Source organism: Acipenser ruthenus, chromosome 10 (assembly GCF_902713425.1).
Source record: "Acipenser ruthenus chromosome 10, fAciRut3.2 maternal haplotype, whole genome shotgun sequence".
Classification (NCBI taxonomy): domain Eukaryota; kingdom Metazoa; phylum Chordata; class Actinopteri; order Acipenseriformes; family Acipenseridae; genus Acipenser; species Acipenser ruthenus.
Window position 1 is genome coordinate 1,625,992 of NC_081198.1, and position 22,104 is coordinate 1,648,095.

General features: G+C 42.1%; 4 protein-coding genes across 6 annotated transcripts in view; 1 reads left to right on the forward strand and 3 right to left on the reverse strand.

The window, feature by feature from the left end:
• Nucleotides 1-6,184, reverse strand: part of LOC117407245 (vasculin-like protein 1) — an 11,372-nt gene extending 5,188 nt beyond the window's left edge. The window contains exons 1-5 of one of the 2 annotated variants that reach the window (XM_059031460.1): nt 6,052-6,184; nt 2,399-3,367; nt 1,835-1,949; nt 806-935; nt 1-98 (exon numbers count right to left, since the gene is read on the reverse strand). The exon at nt 1-98 is cut by the window's left edge and continues 201 nt beyond it. In XM_059031460.1, coding sequence (XP_058887443.1) covers nt 1-98; nt 806-935; nt 1,835-1,894 — 288 coding nt within the window. In that variant the 5' untranslated portion in view covers nt 1,895-1,949; nt 2,399-3,367; nt 6,052-6,184. Of the gene's footprint in view, nt 99-805; nt 936-1,834; nt 1,950-2,398; nt 3,368-4,894; nt 5,189-6,051 lie in introns of those variants that run through there. The other variant, XM_059031459.1, reaches the window with a different exon arrangement.
• A 143-nt stretch (nt 6,185-6,327) lies between these two features.
• On the forward strand, nt 6,328-9,055 carry LOC117407250 (transmembrane protein 69-like). The gene is made up of 3 exons (XM_034012026.3): nt 6,328-6,458; nt 6,822-6,874; nt 7,254-9,055. The coding sequence occupies exons 2-3, from the start codon at nt 6,830-6,832 to the stop codon at nt 7,995-7,997; spliced, it is 789 nt and encodes a 262-aa protein (XP_033867917.1). The 5' UTR covers nt 6,328-6,458; nt 6,822-6,829; the 3' UTR covers nt 7,998-9,055.
• Nucleotides 8,365-17,250, reverse strand: LOC117407240 (actin-binding protein IPP-like). Its single transcript, XM_034011988.3, has 10 exons — nt 17,052-17,250; nt 15,957-16,337; nt 15,363-15,574; nt 14,623-14,842; nt 14,047-14,202; nt 13,578-13,745; nt 13,037-13,174; nt 12,706-12,828; nt 12,225-12,445; nt 8,365-11,623 (listed from the first exon to the last, which is right to left on the reverse strand). The coding sequence occupies exons 2-10, from the start codon at nt 16,267-16,269 to the stop codon at nt 11,399-11,401; spliced, it is 1,776 nt and encodes a 591-aa protein (XP_033867879.2). The 5' UTR covers nt 16,270-16,337; nt 17,052-17,250; the 3' UTR covers nt 8,365-11,398.
• Nucleotides 17,251-17,680: 430 nt separating this feature from the next.
• On the reverse strand, nt 17,681-21,381 carry LOC117405995 (riboflavin-binding protein-like). Of its 2 annotated transcripts, none has more exons than XM_034009616.3 (7): nt 21,262-21,381; nt 20,839-20,996; nt 20,431-20,527; nt 19,925-20,053; nt 19,472-19,580; nt 18,309-18,541; nt 17,681-17,817 (listed from the first exon to the last, which is right to left on the reverse strand). In XM_034009616.3, exons 2-7 carry the CDS (start codon nt 20,978-20,980, stop codon nt 17,793-17,795), a joined length of 735 nt encoding a protein of 244 aa, XP_033865507.3. In that variant the 5' UTR covers nt 20,981-20,996; nt 21,262-21,381; the 3' UTR covers nt 17,681-17,792. The 2 variants fall into 2 exon arrangements, with proteins under 2 accessions (XP_033865507.3, XP_033865517.3); XM_034009626.3 differs by having other exon boundaries at nt 20,839-21,026; nt 21,262-21,361.
• Between the last annotated feature and the right edge of the window lie 723 nt (nt 21,382-22,104).

A 22,104-nucleotide genomic window follows, 5' to 3' on the forward strand; every position in this document is an offset into this window, starting at 1 on the left:
CTTCCAGCCCTGGTTACTGATGAGCCCAGCGTGGGGGCCTTTCGACACACCGGAGTCCACCGAATCATGTCGCAGAAGGGAAGGTTGTTGCCAGCCATCTGATAAATAAATAATGCTGTTACACACTTTAAGATCTTTCCTGGGTGTTTTATACCAACCTCCATGAATGCAGAATACATGAAATTTGCAAATCCTTACACAGGTTTTTGCAATATATTATATATATATATATATATATATATATATATATATATATATATATATATATATATATATATATATATATATATATATATTTTAATATTTCACAACATTTTTTACTATAGAAGATATTTGTTAGGCACAATTTTATATGTTAGATACATTTCGCAATACATGTTCTGTTAACAGTTACCAGGGTTTGGGAAAATCCCCCCAGACATTCAATCCAACCTGTCTGATCATTTATTATTATTATTTGTTTATTTAGCAGACGCCTTTATCCAAGGCGACTTAGAGACTAGGGTGTGTGAACTATGCATCAGCTGCGGAGTCACTTACAATTACGTCTCACCCAAAAGACGGAGCACAAGGAGGTTAAGTGACTTGCTCAGGGCCACACAATGAGTCAGTGGCTGAGGCGGGATTTGATCCGGGGACCTCCTGGTTACAAGCCTGTTTCTTTAACCACTGGACCACACAGCCTTCTACAATTTAAGCGTGTACGAGAGCTCTGGTGTGCCTAAATAAGCACTTAAAGCCTGGAATGACTTCCACGTGAAAGAACTGTACAAGCAGCAATGTATTGAAATGTCATCAGACCCACCCCCAGCGGTGTGAAGAGGGCCGTTGTTAAAGAATCCGTCAGAAGAGTTGTGTCGCCTGCGGCTTACTCCAAACCGGCCCTCTCCTCTGGAAAAGTGCTCTCCATGTTTCTCAAGCATGGGTGCGGAGGACTGTGGAGGTAAAAGAACAAGAAAAAAGTTAAGACACTAATGACTTGTGTACAGCACATACTTTTTCATGCGCTGTGCTCCACAGACAAATCCTTGCCAGCAGTAATGAGACAAAAAACTAAAACAAAAAAGTAAATGATTCAGGGATGGAAACTCCTACTGCATAGCAGTTTTACCCATTCCAGGTTTTACTATGAGCCTGATTAGCCACAGCATACAAGTAACATGCTCAGGGGTGTCTTATTAAACCAGGAATGGATCAAACTGCTATGCAATGGGAGTCTTATTTCCATCCCTGTAATGCAACTGTAGACACAAGCTTATCAATTACAGAGGGTGTTAGGGAGCAGGGGAAAGTCATCACAAGCTACACATTCACACTGCTATACTGTACACAGTAACTTAACAACCAGCAATTAGACCAACAACAAATAAAAGGGTAACCCAAGGAGAAAAAGCCCACAACCTTTCTTTAGTGACAGCTGTTTGTTTTTGTTTCTTCTCTTATTTGTTGATAAACTATAAACCTGAAAGGGCTAAGTGATGACACAAAGCAGGAGCAATCCTCATGTTTCAAATAACGTTTTATCAACAAAAAATGTTTTTCATTTTAGTCCCGTTGCAATGCAGTCTGTGACCGATACTGCAAAAAATTCAAAGCACTTACGTTTCAAGAGATCAATTGGTGGGCATTTTACATGAACTACATTTGCAATTCAGTACTGAAGTGGGAATCACAAAGACTGGCAGTGATGGCAGTACCTTGGACAGCTGCACAGTTCTCTCAAAGCAGCACTGACTTGTTTGTTTGGTTTTCTTTAGCTCATTCCAGATCTGCAAATCGTACCTCCAGTTAAACACCAATAAACTGGTTAAACCTGGCTTCTGACATACTGTACCTTGGCAGGCTGAGGTGTAGAGAAGTTAAGCCAGGCAGGAACAAAGTCATGCTGCGCCATTTAGGTCCAGTGTCTCCAGTCAGTGGAGTGAGGCATCAAACCTCATGGCCAGGATCTATGGTGAGTGATGAAATACTCATTGATTAAAAGGTGTTGCACAGAACTCTGCTGAAGACAAGATGTGGGGGTTCCCATCCTGCCCTGTCAATTTTACAACCCCATGTGAAGGGTGCACAAAGACTTCATTTAAAGACCCACTTGAAACTGATCTCAGTTTTCTCTCGGCTGGTTTCACAGACCCTGATTAGCCTAGTAGCCTTGGGACTACTACATTAGTCAGGGTTGGTGGAACCAGCCGTAGATACTCAATCGTACATTTTGGAGTAAAACAAAGTCAAGCAGACGAAAGTTTTGTTTAGAGCTTTCATCAGCACAGCGTATTCATGGTAACAATTAAATAAAGCACAATGAAGAAAGAAACGTGAAAGAAAGGGAAACACAAGTGAGAGAGAGAGCAAGAGCGAGAGAAAGAGAGAGAGAGAGAGAGAAGGACCCATTGCTCACCCAGAGTTCGGGCTCTGTAGTCCAGCACCCTCTCGCTCTGTCTTCCGGATGGCCGATAGGTGTTGCTGAGCGTCTGTGGGTGACGTAGCAGGTGTGCGATGCAGGTACAGCTCCCAGGACGGTCGCTGGTTATCCCGAAGCACCAGAAGCAGCACTTGGTGCCAGCTCTTTCTCCCTGCTGCTCCCTCACCTACTCATTTTATACTCTTTCAACTCACACGTACAGAAAAAAAATAATAATAATACAGGCGGAAACCAGAGCACTGCTTTATGGAAACCTCTGTTCACCTCATTAAACTACTTTTGCAGCAAAAAAGGGGGAAAAGAAAAATTCCACAATGCTGATTGTCAACTCACATTACACTACTTGGCAGCAGCACCGGCCGAGTTTTTACACTTGTAATTATATGCCTTGCATTCTAAACTTGGTACGAGAGAATAAAATGCAGATTCGCTAGAACATGTCCAACATGTTTTGCTTCCCTCGCTAGTACATTCTGAAAAAAATAAATGCAGTCATCACTTTTTGTTTGTATTAAACTGTTAGCATTGTTATATTAAACTGGGGGTTAATTGCAATCAAAAGTTGGATTTTAAGATTAATTAGCTCACTCACTCATTATTTCCCCCCACACCAAGAGTTCAGATTTTATAAAGCAACTTTCCAATGCATTAAAAAATATATTTCTCAGTGCTGCCTCTTGGGAGTACAGCACAAGCATTAAATAATTTAACAAATGGTATAAAACAGTTGTTACAGTTTAGTCGTATTAATTAAAAAGACCTGCTTTATAAAAGCAGCCGTGTACGGTTGAGAACAACGGTTATGTAAAACTTGTACTGCTCTTTTCAGCTGTTAGAAACTGTTATGAAACTCAGGTAAATGGCAACCAAAGCGTCTTCTTTTTTTCCTCACTGAAGTTCAGGAGCCTGTCCAAAAAGTTACACTCTTCACGTCGCTCTTATTATCTGAAAACAAACAGAAAAAAAGTTGCATTTACCTGAAACAAGTGTGCACATGAAAACCTATTCCGTAACACTGTACAATCACAACTGTTACTCAAGTTAAAATTGTTACATATGCAACAGACAGGAGAAGGTTTCATTCTGCCTTTGGTCCAGCACTCACGAGCTACCTTAAATGACAGTGATGGAATTTGCTCCACTACAGTACATACCCTACAGGTAATGAACGGCTCAGAGAATCCGAAGAGCCCGCACTGCAAGACCTGCATCAATTTTATCATCGATTTATTTGTTGTACTTTGTATTGTCTAAACAGGTTATATTTCTCCACTTATCTTGAGAGACTTGGTACTTAATGGTTAAGGACTTCCAGAAACCCTAAACTAAATTCCCCGAAGACAGCACCCACAATACATCAAATCAGGAAAGCCCCTGAACACTGGATTGATTTTCTGGTGCTTTCTTTAATTTCAGATATTACAGCTTATTTAACAGCGAGTGGAATGTTTTCTACAGGAGCAACCCCCCCCCCCCCCCATATGTCTTTTTCAGATTGCTACAGTAAGCACGTATTTAGACGATATATTTTAAGCATGGGTTTATTAAGTAAATGTGTAAACTACAGTGCTTTTAACATCCACATGGGGCATTATGACTTAACTATTCTGCACTTTACCCCATCATTTGTATGCAGCTGAAGCACATGGACTAGTCATCTTACTAAAAACAATCCTGGGGACGAGCAGCACAAAATAGAATACAAAGACATTAACCGAACACTCTCAATGTCAACTGAAAAAATAAAATAAATGCATTTATAAATATGTTACTGCGACAAGCAAGCGGTCTATAGCCTCAGTCAACGTTCATTTATTTGTCATTTAAAGTAAAATAAAACATGCAAAACAAATCTAAACGGGATAACGTTTGCAGGGAACTGCCTCCTTTACATAATCTTACCACCTACATATTTTATAACAAAATAAAAAAAATTAAAATCAGCTTCACTTAAAACCCAGTTGTCCTTTAAAATGGTACAGTATGTCTGTTAATGTTCCAAAAAATATCAATCCATACCACAAGTGTTGTGTTGTACTTCTAAATATTACAAGGTAATTTAATGTTACACTGTAAAAACTGTATATAAATACAGACGAATTAGGCAGCCAACGAGGAAGCAAATGTTGTGTTTAATCAATCTCACGAATCTGAATAAAGTACAAATTAAAATAAAAAGCTTCAATAAATAAAGTATTAAGTTTTTTGTTTTTTTTTAGGCCATTCACTATCTGTGCTTAAACAAATCCCTGAACAACATCATCGCTACTGCAAAACGCCAGCTGCGGGGGTGAGCCTCATTACAGACATTGCATCTAAACACCCGCTTTGCGCTGGCGTCGTATACACTTGAAGTAAACAAATGTTTCTGACCCCCATCCTACTAATAATAACCGACCTGCTCCAAAATGGCTGCCCTGCCCACTCTCCGAGGATAAATATCGTGCTGCACATTATTACCAGCACACATACCTCTCTTATTCCTCAGCGGGGTTTCACTCGACTGCCCCTTTTCCTGTCTCGTTTGCAGTTCGATATTGTGATATGTTTTACCACACCGTGCTCGCGTCTCTTTCGCGGTTTGTACTGTCTCTCCCCCCCAACGCTTTGGCTTCCTACTCGTATTTGTGTATTGTTTTGGTCAGAGTCCAGTGCTGCCAGTCGCGCTGCTTCCTGTGTAGATCTGCCTCTCCTGTCTGTCTGTCTGTCTGGCTGTCTGTCTGACTCGCTCGCTCGATCGCTCCTGTTCTGCTCTTTTTCTGACACTCTCGACACTCGAGCTCTCTCGTTTTCAGGAAGAACCAATCAAACTCAGAGATGATCGTGCCTGTGAAAGTCACGTGACCTGCACCGCCTGCAGCATCGCCGCCCCCACTAATACTGTAGCAGTCTTCAGTGCTGTCACCATTATGGGCTCATAATAATAATAATAATGAAAAAAAGGTTAAAACATTCTTATGGCTGAGTATAATATGGATTCACATACGTCTATGTTTTTTTTTTTTTTAATGTACACAGAAAGTTTAAAATATTTTTAATTTTTTTTTTTTCAGGACGTTTCAGACAAAAGCCCTTCTTTAGCTGTTTAAAAAGAAAAGTAAACAATTACTTTTAAAGTACTTTTTTTTAAAAAAAAAAACAACTTTTCTTTAATATTCTATCTATTTTCTTTTTTGGTTTGTTAGTGTTTTTTTTTAGGTTTTTTAAAATAGATTTTTATGCTTGCATATGCTGAAATGATATTATAAATTACATTTGTAATGATTGGAATTTGTTGTTTGATTGATAACAACAACAACAACAACAACAACAACAATAATAATAATAATAATAATAATAATAAACTTTAGAGCAGTTTGCTCACAATGGTACATATATACAGAATATGTGCTGTACATTTAGAAACAGATACACGTCTGAATAATCACGTGTGAATGGTCATGTGTTTTACCTGACCTGTGTGCTCGTCAAGTCATATCCGATTACTGCTCTAATCACTTTACATTTAAATTACTGAGTTCTGTTTATTTATTTGTGTTTAGTAATATGCGATATGTCCTGCGGCGAACACACTAGTTAGGATACATATTGCTTGAAGAAATATTGTCAAATCTGACAAGTTTAATTACCTGTTGTTTGCCTCAATTAAAGAAGGCACGTTGAGTCTCAAGTGCAACAGTAGAACCGCACGGTGCTGACCACAAATACCTTTGCACTTTTCATTTAAACGTTTCTATCCTCACTTCTGACCGCAGAGCTGCCCAATCTGCACGTTTCCTTTTCTATTGCTTGAAATATACATTTTATATTGAAAACTGCCTTCAACCGTGCGCATGGGCAGAGAGAGCTCGTGAAACGTCTTCCGACAGAGTTTTCAGCATTTCCAAGGAAGGGAACCAAAATGCTTGCATTGCCGTTTATGACCGGAGTTTGTATGCGGTTGCACACCTACAACTTGAAAGCGAGATTGAGAATGACCCTTTTAACTCCCGAACGTAACATTTGCAGTTTTATTTATTTTTTGCTGAAATAACAGGTATTGTATTAACTGTTAAATCTAGGGGGGGGGGGGGAATGTCAGTTTTTGTAATGGTTTGGATTGTGTGGAACCATGTGTCGTCTTAATGCAACTAATAACATATTTCGCGGTTTCTTTTTTACTCAAATACACGTTTTGGATCCGATTTGTTCTTGTTTTTTACATTCGGAACATTATTAGTATTCTGACATATAAATAGAATTGCACGATTCATGTCAACAATTTGTACAACGTGACGAGAAACACATAAGTATATACAGGGGTCTTTCGATCCTGTGACACATGTATGTATTGTGTGTGCATTCTGATGCAGTGCATTGCACGCGAGTGGTTTATAATATTGTGTTGTTTTATTTTCAGTTTTTAAAATGTTTTCCAGTGTGGCCAGAAGATACCTGCTGACTTCATGGAGGGTAAGTATAAAAGAATCAAAATCATTTATGAATGAAAAAGCAAAGTGTTTCCCATTGAAATACTGGCAGCATAACTCGGAACAACTCCGAGTGCTTGGTAACATCATATAAAAGGTAAGATAGATAAGGTTAAAAAAAAAAAAGTGATTGTACTAAAGAGGTTTGGAGTGAATAATCTCACGTGCAGCACAGGGTGTATGATTAAGTACCAGGAAGAATAAGGAATTCGCATTTATTGTAAAATAAACAAGCAGAGTCATATCCGTGTTAATAGAACGCCTCACGCTTTTAATTTGCGTGATTGAGTACTTGTATACAGTAGTTACTCTTCCAAGTGTTGGAACAGACTGCCTTTCAGTTACAGTGTGTTTTATTTTAGGTTCAGTCGCTGGCCACCCACATGCTCAAATCAGTAGTGACCCGCGTGACTCCCCAGCCCAACTCCTTCCACATCCCCCAAGCTCAAAGACGGCTCTTCTTTGCTCACTACGCTCAGCTTCCATACCAGAGACCAGCCGGCGCCTGCGTGCTTATCAAAGGTCAGCAGTTTCACTCCTCCACTCAGTCCCACAAGCGGAAGAAGACTCAAGAAGAGCCGCAAGAGCGGGAGCTGGACCTCTTGAGGTACGACATGAAGGATTTAATGAAGGGCCCCAAGCCTGCGCTGTACCTGGGCTTCTCCGGCTTGATCCCCTTCATCTGCGCTCCGCTGCTAATGGCTGTTACAGAGGTGTACTACCCTGACGTAGCCTTCGCCCAGGTGGCCTACGGAGCCTCCATTCTTTCTTTCCTCGGTGGAGCTCGCTGGGGGTTCGCTCTGCCAGAGGGAAGCCCTGCCAAGCCGGACTGGCTTAACTTGGCTAACAGCGTGGTCCCTTCACTGTTTGCCTGGGTAGCGCTCCTGTTCAGGGACAGCATCACAGAATCATCTGTGATGGTGATCATGGGGCTGGGAATCGCGTTGCACTATGACCTCGCCCTCCTCCCTGGGTACCCTAGCTGGTTCAAGGCCCTGAGGACCATCCTCACCTTGGTAGCTACCTTTTCGCTGGTTGCGACTCTGATCATTAAAAATGTGTACCCTGAAAAAAAACTTTCAGAAATCTTTCAGAAAAACAACTGATGATTGTCTGTAGCTGTCAGGCAAGTACAGTACAACAAAAGCCAATGGGTCTTGTCAGTTTTGTGAAAATAATGTAAAGATATTGATATAGCCCTGTAGCATTTTCTTTTTATAGGAGAAATAAAAAAAAAAAAAAAGTTGAGCTTATTAAATTATTGAAATGTATTTGTTACCAGGAAAACCCCCAGTATGATTTTCCTCGAAGTGATTTAGTTCAGGGATTGACATATTTGATTGGGGGGGGCCAGTATGCAAGTCACACTTTTTGCAGTTATATTCTTTAGGTGTAAGTGCAGGAGTAAGCATGACTGCAATAACAGCTGCCTCTGCTTTTGAAACCCGGTACACAGAAGACACAAAGCCCAAGTGATGAAAAAGATTTACTTGTATTATTTCAAACAAGTGACGTTTTGCATTTCGAACATATAAAATATTCACTTGGTCATAGCAATTGCCGGTTATCAACAAGCTTTTAATTGCAGAACCATGAATATGCTTTAAAAAAAAAAGATGAGCCAGATACTGTGAATAACTCAAACTCAACGTGTTTTAACACTTCTTATTAAACTATCACACTTTAAAATATATTATTAATGCGGTCTGCAGAGTTGGATTAAAACCAGCAAAGGAAGTGATGTTCTGTTAATAAGCCCATTAGAGCCCACTTTACTGCCAACTGTTTGGTAGTACTACCATGTACCTTATTTTAGAAATATAATATACTCAAGTTGTCTAGTACAATACATTGCTGTTATGGTAAACATTAAGTTCAGGGTTGCAGAATACGGGTACGCTATGTTTTTTAGATAATAACCAACATAAGGTATTTTGCTTATGTGCAGACAAAAGCAGCCCACAATATTGTAGGTATAGCAGACAGGTGTTTTAATGTCTAAATGTTCACACAGGGTTCAGACTGGATCATTTTGAACTGCAGAGACAACACTAATCACATCACTTCTGCGCCACTGCCAATTGGCTAGAGTGCTTTAAATCTCATGAGATGTCTCAGGAGGATAAAGCACTGTTGTATTGTGATCAGGAAAGGATCTCACGCAGGCACGAGTTGGGCTATTAAATCTTCAAGGGCTCATGATATGTTTTTTTTACAATAGGGCATTGTAAACAGAAATGCAGATTTTTATTTTTTAAAGGAGTTTCTAATGAATTTACCCCCCCCCCCCCCAATAAAATAAACAATGTGTTGGTTTTCTTTGTTTCAAAACTACATACACAGATGGTATTTTTTTAAATTTTTTTTAAAGAGTCGTCTAACTCAGGTTCCCAAACTATGTTGGCTCAAGGCCCCCTGTAACATTAGACATCCTGAGTGAGGACCCCCCTCCCCCCGAAGTTCAGATTTGGATCCCTTGAGTGCGAGAGGTTGTTCAGAAGTGTTACTGCTTTCATTATGTTCAGTGTCATTTCTTTGTCTGGGTCATTTGGGAGAAAACATGTTGTATGTGCTGCGGCCCCCAGTGTGGGAACCCCTGGTCTAACTAACCTGGGCTTTTAATGTGAAAGCTTGATTAATCTTTATAAAGCTTTACAAATACCAGGCGACTTTTCAGTAAAATGCATTCATCACTTTTAAGCTGATTTAAGCTATTTCATGAGAAGGATGTCTTTTGTATTTCATGTTTGTAACATTTGATTTCATTAATTGGTTGGCGAACAATTTAATTGAATAAAGCTAACTTGAAAGATAACTCTCAAATTGATTTAAACCCCTACTTATAACCTAAAGAAGGTGTATTCATAAAGCAAGCATGGTCCTTCAGTGCAAAGATGGGAGTCAATAAGGAAATACTGATAAAAAAATAAAGGTTGGTTATTCCCACGCCATAAACTACAAAGCTAGGGTTCAAAGTGAAGTTTGGGGTGCTACCGTAACATTTTCAAACTGTATGTCACTGCTACACAAAGGCATGCAACTACAGGCTCAGCTCAATGGAGGGCCAGCCTCGTGTTTCTTTTCCTTACATAATATATGGTCCTATTCACAAAATAACATTTTTGGGCATGTTTATTTATTTATTTTTTTAAAGAGGGTTTATAAACATTTTGACAGTTTCTAACTTGAAAACAGGTTCTCCTGTGATCTGAAAACCTGATTTCAATAAAAAAAAGAGTCATTTGCAGAGCAGTCATGAAAACACTCCTTAAAGGCTTTGTGAATTAGCAGCATTGTTGCCCAGCCGCAGCTGCCTCAGATACAGAAATGACCTTTTCTACTGTAATTGCTGGTGGTTTCACAAGAACACGCTGCTGGAGGTAACATTAGGAATAGATGGCACGAATGTGCAACAGTGTGACCCGGAGGACACTGCTTGAACGTGATGTATAGACATCCTGTACCGTGTACAGTGAGTTTAGTTATTTATCACACAAACAATAAAATAAACTCTGTGCACATCTAACCACTGTGAAAGTCTAACTAGCCAGGAGGGCAGTGTCTAAGGAATGCATTTTATCACTCTTCCCTTGTTTAAACACTTTATAAGTTCTATTCATAAACCGTGTTATTTAGTTATATTCTACATCTTCTCTTTCTTAGCAAATGCATCTGCATAACTGAAAAGCACAGCACCCACATCAGGGCCCTGTTATACAGCAGCATTTAAGCAAACTCCAATGCCACACTGTATGCATCTGTTTTACTTTATACTAGAGCTAATGGATTGTACCGTTTTTGATGCTTTTGCTGGTGCAAGGGGGTGTGTGTGTGGTGTCCTTTTATATCTGGAGATTTAATAGAATGGTGCCAGAGATTAAGCAAGTGCTGCTTTATGTTTCAACTGAATCAACCCACTAAGTTTTATGGCCCATTGTTTTCAGCTCGCTGTCAATCAGCGCACTTCTCTTCATTCTTAGTAGTAATTTACATTACAAACTTTTGAACAAATTGTGACCAATGCTAGCGTCTGCTGCTGTGCCACTTCTCTTTCTTTGTTGTATTTGTGAAATGGACCAGCCCATGTGACTCAATCTTCTCAATCCTCACAGTAGATCAGTAACAGTGTACAGTGTATTGGCACTATACAAACACTAGCCTCACTCCAATGCACCTGAACTCTCTTAGCAGTCATTGGATAATCTATGGTCCAGCCCATCCCACCTTAGGTCCATTAAAAAGACGATCTGGGATTTTATGTCTTTCAGGCATGGACCACAAAACTCACACAAGTAAGAACTGTACAATGCAGCATCGTCCACTGTACAACAGGCCAGGATTTGAGGAATGCTTTAGGAGTCCATTGTATCACTCTTTCTGATATTCCACAGAGGAATACATTGGTTGGCAACAGAACCAGCATCAGATTCCTCTGATAAGCCCTGGGTTCTGGCTGCATGTGTTTTTCAAGGTTATCGGTTCCTCTCCAGCCCCAGTATCTGACAGGTCAGAGCACAGCCACTCCTCCGTCACAGCGGCTGGTTATCATGTTCCCGATCTCTGTCCAGGTGTCCAGGTGGGGGTCGTAGATTTCCACAGAGTCCACGGTGACCGGCGCTGAGAAATCGCGGCTGGACGTCCGCCCTCCCACCGCGTACAGGAGCCCGTTCACTGCCGTGACTGAGACCCCGGCCCTGGCCACGCCCATCGGAGCCACCTCGACCCACTTCTCCTGTGGAAAGAATCCGCCTGGGTTTATTTCAAAAGGAAGTAGGATCAAATCGGTGGCAACCGTTTGTTACCAGTACCATGCAAACGTTGGGTAACGTATGGCAAAAGCAATATATTGTGCTAAAAACTACCCGTGGGAAACTGCCAACACACTCTAGTAGAACTCTACTGGACACAATGCAGTTCGTTCCCTTTGCTCAGTGTGTGAAAGCACTTCATGTTAAATCTAATCAGTTGTGTAGAGCTTTCATCTCACAGGCTTCTTTCCTCTTGCAATTCTGTGCCAGCTGCCTTGAGATTAGCATAATCAATTGCCACTTAACTATCTGTAATGGATGCTGGGAATGCAAACATGTGAGCTATAATATAATATTTTAAGCAGATAATAAACTCAGCAAGTCTATAGATCACCCCTGGGGGAAAGCCACAGTAGGGTTCATATAATGTTACAGAGTGGTGATATTAAGATCCACCACCGTTTAGATCGTTAAAATAGCCCCATAAGCATCATTATTGTTGCTGGCAGGATCTCCGCTATTATTGACAGTTTTTACCTTGATATAAAAAATATATATATTTAACCATAAGGAGGCTTGAATTACCTCCTCCGGCGAGTACTTTTCTACTGTTTCAAGGGAGCCCAGGGCCTCGTTCCAGCCTCCAACAGCGTAGATGCAGTCGTTGAGACTGGCCACCCCCACGTACGCTCTCCTCTTGGACATCACCGGCAGCGCACTCCACCGCTTGGAGACCGGGTCGTACACCTCTGCAGAGCGCAGCTCAATCCCCTCGTCGCTAATGCCTCCGATCACATAGATGAAACCTTCGCAGTCACATAAACACACGTAGATAGATAGAGTGCTGTTAACAGAAATGCAATACTTTGCAGAGAAAAATCCTATTGAGATTAAATTTCACGATAGCAAGGGTGTCCCAGATTAACAAGCAACTGCAGTCTGTAGCAATGAAAAGGTTCTTGAGATAAACATTTATCTACTAACTAGACAGGTTGTGGGTTTTTGGTATCAGGTCAGTTGGTGTATTATCATAATCCTATTGTCACATTTGCACTGAACTCCTTACCCTGTAATTCACAGCAGCCGAAGTAGTAGCGGGGCACGGCCATTCTTCCCACGATTTCCCACTTGTTGTCCATGGGGTCGTACCTCTCCATAGTTTTTCCGATCTCTGACCCAATCCATCCCCCTGTAGGACACCACAGCAATGAATCACACGGCACACTCTCTGTCAGGGGTTTGTGTTGCACAGCACGCAGGCATGTGTAGCACAGAGAGTTCAGTTCATTACCTAAGGCATAGAGCACCAGCACTGCAATGAATCACACAGCACACTGTCAGGGGTCTGTGTTGCACGGCACGCAGGCATGAGTAGCACAGAGAGTTCAGTTCATTACCTAAGGCATAGAGAGCTCCGTGGCAGGAACACACAGCCACTCCACATCGTGGGAAGTTCAGCGATGCCACTGCAGCCCACTGCTTAGTCACAGGGTCGTACCGCTCAGCACAGTCGAAGATCATTGAATCTTTCTCCCCTGCGAATTACAATTCACTCAGGTGTTTATCCATGAACTTCATTAGCTGTACTAAAAAGCAACTACAAAATGCATAAAAACACATTTGAATTGATGGAAAAGTTATCTTTTGTCCTTTTGCATTTGCTCTGAATAATAAAACAAAAGCAACAAAGACTTAAGTCTGTCTATTGGTTGTGTAGTGGAGAACAAACCAGTGCTGAGCATATACACAGTACATCTCAGACTGCAAATGCTGCAATGTTTTCCTGTGTCAAGAGTGCTTTATTTTATTCATATTGATCTTAAATATGTATGTATGAAATTGCCTGCTCAATTAGATATATTGATGTGAGATGCCGTGTTAAGGGGCGCCCCCTGTATAGATCATTAACACTGACCCTGTGCCCTTTGGGGTACCCACCTCCGATGACATATATCATGCCCTCCAGCACTGCCACCCCGAGCCCGCTGCGGGCCTGGTGCAGAGAGGACACTGTGGTCCAGTACTGGCTGAAGGAATCGAAGCGCTCCACGCAGCTCAGCGCCCTGCTGTCACTCCAGCGCCCGCCTTGCAGACGAGTGTACCCTCCTGCAGGAGCAGGGAGAGAAACATCCGCACAATTACACTGCTCTATATAATATCTCAGCGTCCAAAACATATACCCACATTTTCAATCACTCACTCTTGTGCAAGAGCTTTCATTATTATTACAGGGATGGCAATAAGATTCCCACTGCACAGCAGTTTGATCCATTCCTGGTTTTGTTACGAGTTTACTAAGACACCCCTGACCTTGTTACCTACTGATTGCACTGTGGCTAATCAAGCTCACAGTAAAACCTGCTCTGGTTATGGAAGGTGTGATAGACTGGGAAGCAGCATTAGTTACCTATAGCGTAAAGATACTTTCTCGCCTTTCTTCGGGGCCTGATCTTGGCTGGCTGAAGTACGCTGAACATCTTGTTCTCTTTAGGTGACTTGCTGACTTCCGTGTATTCTTTCAGGAGGGTCTGTAGCGCTACCCGCAGGCTGAAATCTGAAATACCTTCAGGAGGAAAGAGTTGGAAAGATTTCAGAGAAAAAGCACACTAATAGACTTTTTGGAATGAATGAATAATAATAATAATAATAATAATAATAATAATAATAATAATAATAATAATAATAAATCTCACACATGCGTAATCATTTAATCTGACCATTACCAAGATACAGTCAGCTCAGCCAATGAGGTGTACTAAAGGACGTACTGTATATAAAAAATCAGGAGGGCTTATTTTAATGGTCTAAACAGTGAGACTCTTTAACTCTTTATTAATTCAGCTGGCGTTTTCCATCAGGGGTGATTATAGACCCACTTATTAACATCACTACATACAATAACGGCTTGTGAAACTTGGGGAGCTATACTTTGTGTGTGACACCTCCGGCGCTCTGCCCCGCGGACGGTGGTAAGAAGCCTCACCCTCGATGTATTTGAAGAGCCGTTGTGGGGAGAGCAGAGGGAAGCGCACGGGATCCAGCACCTCCACCACGTGCTTCTTCCTCCTGGGCACGTCTTTCAGGACCCAGTTCATGGCTGCGATGAACACCTGGTACTCGTCCTCAATACGCAGCTCCTCGCTCCGCAGGATCTTTACCAGCTGAGCCTTCGCCAGGCCAGGAAACTCCTCCCCGGCGCACACCTGCCATGGAGCATAGCACAGAGATCAGCTGAGCTCACACACCAGCGGACTGACCAAGCATGACGGGTTCTGACTCACTCACTCACTCACTCACTCACTCACTCACTGACATCTGGGCCTGTGCTGAGCTGCTGCTGACATTTAGGTTTTATGATTGATTATGTGTTTTTTTTTCTTTTTTTTTTTAAACTCTTTATTCATTGTGTTTGATGTTGTTTGCTGTGGTGGTGTGAGCCTCTTGCCAGGTCCTCATGTAAATGAGAATTTGTTCTCAATCGAATCATCTGGATAAATAAAGGTTTAGATTGATTGATCGATTTCACAAGTCTGGCACCTTGTTTTCACACTGTCACATTTCTGTATTACAGAAAGAGAATAATGATAAACTACTACAGCGCTCAAACCCTAAGAAACATTTCGACAAACATATTTTACAATACCTGACCCCTTTGTTGTTGTATAAAGCCTACTAGCGGGAAAGCAATGACAATACAGCACACACACACCCACACACACTCACCTCTAGGAAATGCACATGAATATAGTTCTCAGTGAATTCCATCATGTCAAGGCAGGCGATCTGTTCCAGGAACTGGTAGATTCCCACGCAGTTGGAAGGGTCCATCTGCACTTTGAGAAACTCACAGCAGATCTTGACCACCTCGCTGAGCTGCAGCATGTCTGCCGTGATGATCAGCTCCTGCACGTTGTCCACGGTCACGTTCACCACGCCTGTTTCAAAGGGAGCAAAAACAATCAGGACTGCTCTGCTACTGCAGCACGGAGGCTGCCCTAGGCTCTGGAACAGCTCAGACTGCTATGCAAAGAGGGGGAAGACCACCTGACTATACAGTGACCCCCCCGATCACTCCATGATTATATATGCAATATATATACCCCCTCTGGTCATGATTTTAAATTACATTTTTTAAAACAGCTTGTGTGAACTCCATGGGGTTCAAGAAGTTGCCCTGCCAACAAACATATCTGCATTGTAAAAACAGATTACTCTATAGGAAACTTAAAATGGTACAGTTATGAAGGCAGTGACTGAAAGGGGTGGTGGTCGCTATAAAAAAAACAAGCTGGACAGCAGTTTTATATCGTCAGTTACCGCTATATATAAATTCCAGAAGCATTTCGAAGACGTCAGCTTCCACTCCTAAAATCTGAACGATGTCTTTGTCCGCTTCTCTCATGCCCCCGGTGAACAGTGCTGAGAAATAGGGGCTGCTGGCAGCCAGGACGAGCCGATGGACGCTGAACTGCCGGCCCCCGACCAGCAGCTGGACGTCACAGAAGTCCTTCAGGATCCTCATCCTGTTCATCTGGGCCAGGATGAGCTGCGCGTACTTGTCCGAGGAATAGTGGCTCTGGTGTGGCGTGGCCGTGGCACTGTCCACCTTGGCCTGACCCACACAGGCCATGGCTCTACGTTAGTGTGGTCTACCAGCAGCAGCGTAATCACCAAGTGACCAGCATTGTTCTTTCTGATCTGAAAATACATAATAATAATAATAATAATAATAATAATAATAATAATAATAATAATAGGGATGGAAATAAGACTCCTATTGCATCGCAGTTTCACCCATTCCAGGTTTCATTACGAGCTTGATTAGCCAGTGTGTAGATAACAAGCTCAGGTGCCTCTTATTAAACAGTTTCTAATTAACTCCTGTTTTTTGAAAGAGGTCAAATGTGTGTTAGGTTTTACAAAACCAGAACCAGTAAACCAAGTGATATAATCCACGTTTGGCGTTTGTTTCTCATTTTGTAACATTAAGATGATTTTTTTTTTTTTGTCCTTTAAAACAATAAATAGGAAGTTAATTAAAGACGCTTTGAAAACCCGTGACGTCCCTTCAGCTGAGTGAAAGTAGTGTACTGTACTTCCCTTTTTATAACACCAAAAGAAGGATATAATAATAATAATAATAATAATAATAATAATACATTTGTGATAAAGAAAATATGACAACAAGAAAGTCTTGTAAATATTGTAGCATAGCGGTATAATAATGTCATCCATACTGTGTAGCACTAGATAGATAACTGCAATGATGCGAAACATTCTTGAATGGCTTAATACACGTCAATATACTACACCAACTACTTCTATCATTTATTCGGGTTAATAATTCTCTATATATACAATTAGCAGCGGCATTCGCGAATTGAAGTGAGGGAACTCATTTAACAAACATACCTTTCAAAAAACGGGGTTTCACCGCTTTAAATCAAACGATAACAACTCCAAACTGAAACCGCTGTGCTGACTGTCAAGATGAAAACAAACCATCTTCCGTCTGTCAATCCACTCTCTCTGAGTCCCACTGCTCTGCTCTGAACAGGCAGAAACAAACGCGCACAGAGATGAGGCTACCGGTTGATTACTTCCTTTGGGGAATGCTCCGCCCCCCGCTCTACAAAATAAACTTGGGGTTGGCAATATCATGATCTGTGTTTGGTGTAATACTACACATAAGAAGAAGAAGGAGGAGACACATCAGCTCAAGCTTTCTTTGGGAAATGCAAACTAACCGGAAAGTCAAAACAGCATGTTCCTGGTGTAGCTGAAATCAGGGTTAGGCTTTACTCCCTTCTATTATAAATTTGTAGTGTGTACACACACGACTGTATAATTGTTTTTCTATGCTGGTCCCTCATAAAAAACCACAAAAACCAAGAAACAGTTAGTAAATGAAGCCCTTCATCTCCCTGCTCTGCCACAGTACTGTATGCCATGGTACAGCCAAGAGGTGTGTCAGGGCGCTTTCGAAGAGGAAACGCCTGCAACAATATATGTTTGTAAGTAAGGACAGGACTCTAGCAAACTTTGTTTTATTTGATTTTATTTTAGCATCACATCAGTGGCAAGTGAACAGAATATAGAAATTGCATCATCTCCAGGGAATGTTCAGTCCTTGCTAATTCAGTTCAGGTTGGTTCATTCCTGCTTTAGTAGCACTGACCTGAAAGAGAAAGCAGACATGCTTCTTGCTGAGGGAACACAAAGCCCCTTTTTCAGAAGCAGTGGCTTGAAACCTGCTTTCAGGACCAGGAGACCTATTTTGCCGTATCAAACCCCAAGTCTCCCCTGGAGTGCCGCCCGGTGCCTGAACCCAAGTTTCAAGCCACAAAGTGGAGTCGTGTTCCCTCAGCTTTAGGGTGACCAGACATCCCCTTTTCCCATCAACTGTCCCGGTGTCCCGACATTTTCCCCCAAAAAAGTCCTGCTTTGCAATGGAGCCAGATAGCACGCTTAATTACTGAATCAATCAGCAATTTACATTAATAGTTCCAGAATCATATTGCTCATAGAGGTTACTATACTAAATTAAAAGCATGCAACACTATAGCAATAACAATCAGTTATAACATACAGGGGGTCAAACTTAGGGGATGATGCTCTTAAGTAATGTAACCCCTGAATCTTCATGACATTGTAATTGCAACTACTCACTCCTCCCCTGCTTTCTCCTCTCCAGCCACTGCCCCCAGTCCCTCCAGCTGGCAGGACCGCTCGTCGCTGTGGACCTCTTCACTGGCGCTGCCGTCGGTGTCCTTGTCGGGCAGCAGGTACTTCATCACCACCTCGTCCCTCCCGTCCAGTCGTAGGCAGCGGCATGGAGACTCGCTCACCACGAACGACTGGCCCCACATGCTCTGACACAAGCCGCGGCCATTCTTGTACATCTACCCAGCAGAGAGAGAAGGGCACAGTACAGGCTGTGTTTGGTGGAGGAGAAACAGTCCCTGAATTGGAAAGCATTGCTGTATAGCAGTTAGCGGACAGCATTGCTACCTTTGCTGGCAACCTCCCGGGGCAAACAGGGATTGATTGGGTAGATAATAAGAGCTAGTAGTATTTTCGCAGGACCCCCTCTTTTCTGTTTGTGAGAGAACAGTGAGTGTTGAGTGTTTACACTGAAAGGTATAAAAAAAACATTATGAAATATTCTAGATGATTTAAAATATTTGAATGTTTTACTCAGCAACCTTCAAACAGTTTGACCACAGCTTGTTTGGTCTAGCAGTGAGGGATGATCATTCCTGCTCTCTTCAAAAGCAGGACTTTGTGACGTGACCGGGAGTCTGCAGGTCAGCATGCTTTTTGGTAAACAGAATGCTTGTCCCTGGTACACAAAGTTATTGCCAGGGACCTATTCTTTTTTTAAAAATGTAGTCATTGCCAATTATTTTTTATTATTTTCTCCCAATCTGGAAAGGCCAATTATTTTTAGCATCAGCTCACCGCTACCACCCCTGCGCTGACTTGGGAGGTCGAAGACGAACACACACTGTCCTCCGAAGCGTGTGCCGTCAGCCGACCGCTTTTTTTCACACTGCGGACTCACCAAGAGCTACAGGGCGCGCCTTTACTGGATGCGCTACCCGGGAGCCCTGCCAGGGACCTCTTCTGTAAATAAACGTCCCCTTTTCTAATTGTGATTTATCGCTGGAACTGCATCGGACAGCATTGGCCATGCATCAGCACTTGACTCGACATTTAGGGAGTTCAGCAGTGAAAAGTAATGCCAAAAGAAATGACCGTACTTTTTCTGCACAACTGCTTTACACCAAACTTGAATTTGTTCTGTCTCTACATATACTGGTCCACCTTACCTGGCTGTACGGGACACAGCTATTCCTGCAGTGGTTTCCATCATAGTTCCAGTCAAAGTCTGTAAGCCAGTTTCTAGCACAGGTAAGGTCGTTTTTGCATGCCTCAAACCTGCGTGGTCCGCAAAGAAAAAACAGATCAGCCGTGGCATGTGAAACTACCTGTAGAGAACGCACACAAGCTGCAGAGTGCAGGGTTATCCCAGTTAAAATTTCCCATATAAAAACACAGCAAAGTGTAATGAAGCACAGTGAAAGCATGGTAAAGCATAGGCAAGCACTGTAAAGAATAGCGATGCGTGGTAAAGCATATTAATAAACATGGCAAACTAGTGTAAATTATTGGAAAAGTGCAGTAAAACTGCCTAAATACTGTGTAAAAATACTGTGAGAAACTTTTCTAAGGGAGCTGGAATAATAAGGGGATGTGAGTGACGGGTCTACAATGAAACCTACCAGTTGTCGCAGAAATTCAAGCAGAGAGGGGCCAGCAAAATGCCAGCTGTGTAGTTGGGGTTGATCCAGTGAGCTGCGTGGGGTGAGCACTGGTAGAAACATTCAATCTTCTTCATGAACACCTCACATCTGGAAGAAGCCACACAAAACAGGACTGTCACATGTCTTTAAAACAGAGCGGGCCTCCCTCTAACACTGGGGTGTCCAATCACTGTCCTGGATGGAAATTCCACTCCAGGTCTAACGGGTAAAATGAGATAATGACTACTTCAGGATCTGGTGGAGGTTTCGTTTAAGAAATATAGCCACAGACGTACTATGAAGTACACAGCAGCAAATGATCATAAATTGTTCAATTGCACCATCCAATATGCAAATGAAAATTACTGGGGAGCAGCTAGGCTGTGGGTACTGCAGAAAAACCAGCAGCGATTGTGTAGCGCTGCTGTGAGGACATTTCCACACGCAGCCCCAGTGGAATACAACACATCCCCAACCCCGCTTACTTCTCGCTCAGTTTTCCACACCGGTCCCAGTGCATGTGGTCCACTATCAACACGGGGGAGACCAGCTGCTCTGTGAAGTTTCCATAGCAACAGGACGCTGTGGGGCAGGATTCAAACTGATCAGAACACAACCTCTATACAGTACTGCTGTACTGTGTTTGAAAAACGTTTGTATCTGCCAAATTCAAGTAAATACGTAAAAAAGCAAGCAAAGAACAGATTGTGTATCACAATGAAAGTGATAAAGTTCCTCACACTGGTAAGAAATGGGTTTCATAGAATACAGTAGATTGTCATCCTTTAAGTACAGTACAGCATCAGCCACACATTGCCTGGCTGTGTTACTGTTTCATTCAGGATAGCAGTGCAGGCAATGACAGTGTCGAGAGTGACAATGAATGAACTCACAGTTGGAGTAGATTGTGCATTCCTTCATGTTGGGATCAGCGCTGGGGTATTTTCTGTGGTCCTTTCCGTCCAGACACTTGTCCTTGTGGCAGGACACAATGGAGAACAGGACAAACAAACACCCTGCAGCCAACTTCATCATTCCCAAGTACCTGTACCTGTAAACACAGACCAACAAACAGGACGTCCTGCAAGTAAAACAGAAAGGAGATTTCACACAGACTGTGCCGTCCTCAGTATGAGATCTATTCTGCTGAGCGAAACCGTGGCGGGTCTAAATAATGCCATCCTTTAGCTTCAATTTATTTGAATGAAATGCTTGTTTTTAATGTTGAATGTGGTATCATTTAAAAAAACCCTAGGGCTTTTTAAAAAAAAATTCCAGATGGAAATGCACTCTGGAGGAACCAGGCTCATCCCTACCTTTCCTAGCTGCTCTGGGTAACTGCCTCCTCGGTCTCGCGTTGAATCCTGAGCAGCTCCGCAGGACTCTCTCCAGCCCTTTTATACAGCTCGGATTTACATAACTCGGTGGCCTGCATCCCAGCCATCCCACAGAAGACATCCTTGACCTCTTGATAAAGCCTGTTAAACAACACTGATAAAGTGTCATGAGACACACAGCGCTGTGTCAAGCACTTGGGTAGGATTTCTATCATCATAAAAAACAGCAAAAGAGCAGCCACTAGATAGGACTGCAGGGGCTCATTTATGAATTAAAAGCACTATTTACACAGCTCAATCAGATCATGCACAATGTTGTATTAGCTTACAAAGTCTGCCGATTACAGATCGCCAGTTAACTCAGTGGCCCCGCTGTGATATTTCATTTACTTTTCTTTCAGTATCATAGCAGGGGATTAAAGCTGAAGCTCCACTCAGACATGCTAAACACATTTCATACAGCAGTGTGCAAATTTCTTAGAACACCTCAAGATTTGTCATTGATACCCTTTATATGCCTACCTGCATGAAAACCTCAGGGTGTGAGAGATTCAATTGTCGGTCAGTAATCAGTGATATAGAAACAATAGGCACTCGTGTGAAAATGTTAGACCACTTTGTGCTTTAATTAGGCATCTTGAAGAACTTCTAAAAAGTCTCCTGCATTTTACCATTTGTGGCTTTTCTCTTACTATTTTAAATTGCATGTGTGGCCTATAAAATCATCAATTAAATTAGACAATCTCCACAAGTGACCATTTTCCAAGATTTTGAGTTCCAGTGTTTGGTTTCACATGCACACAAATCTAAACAACAGAAGCA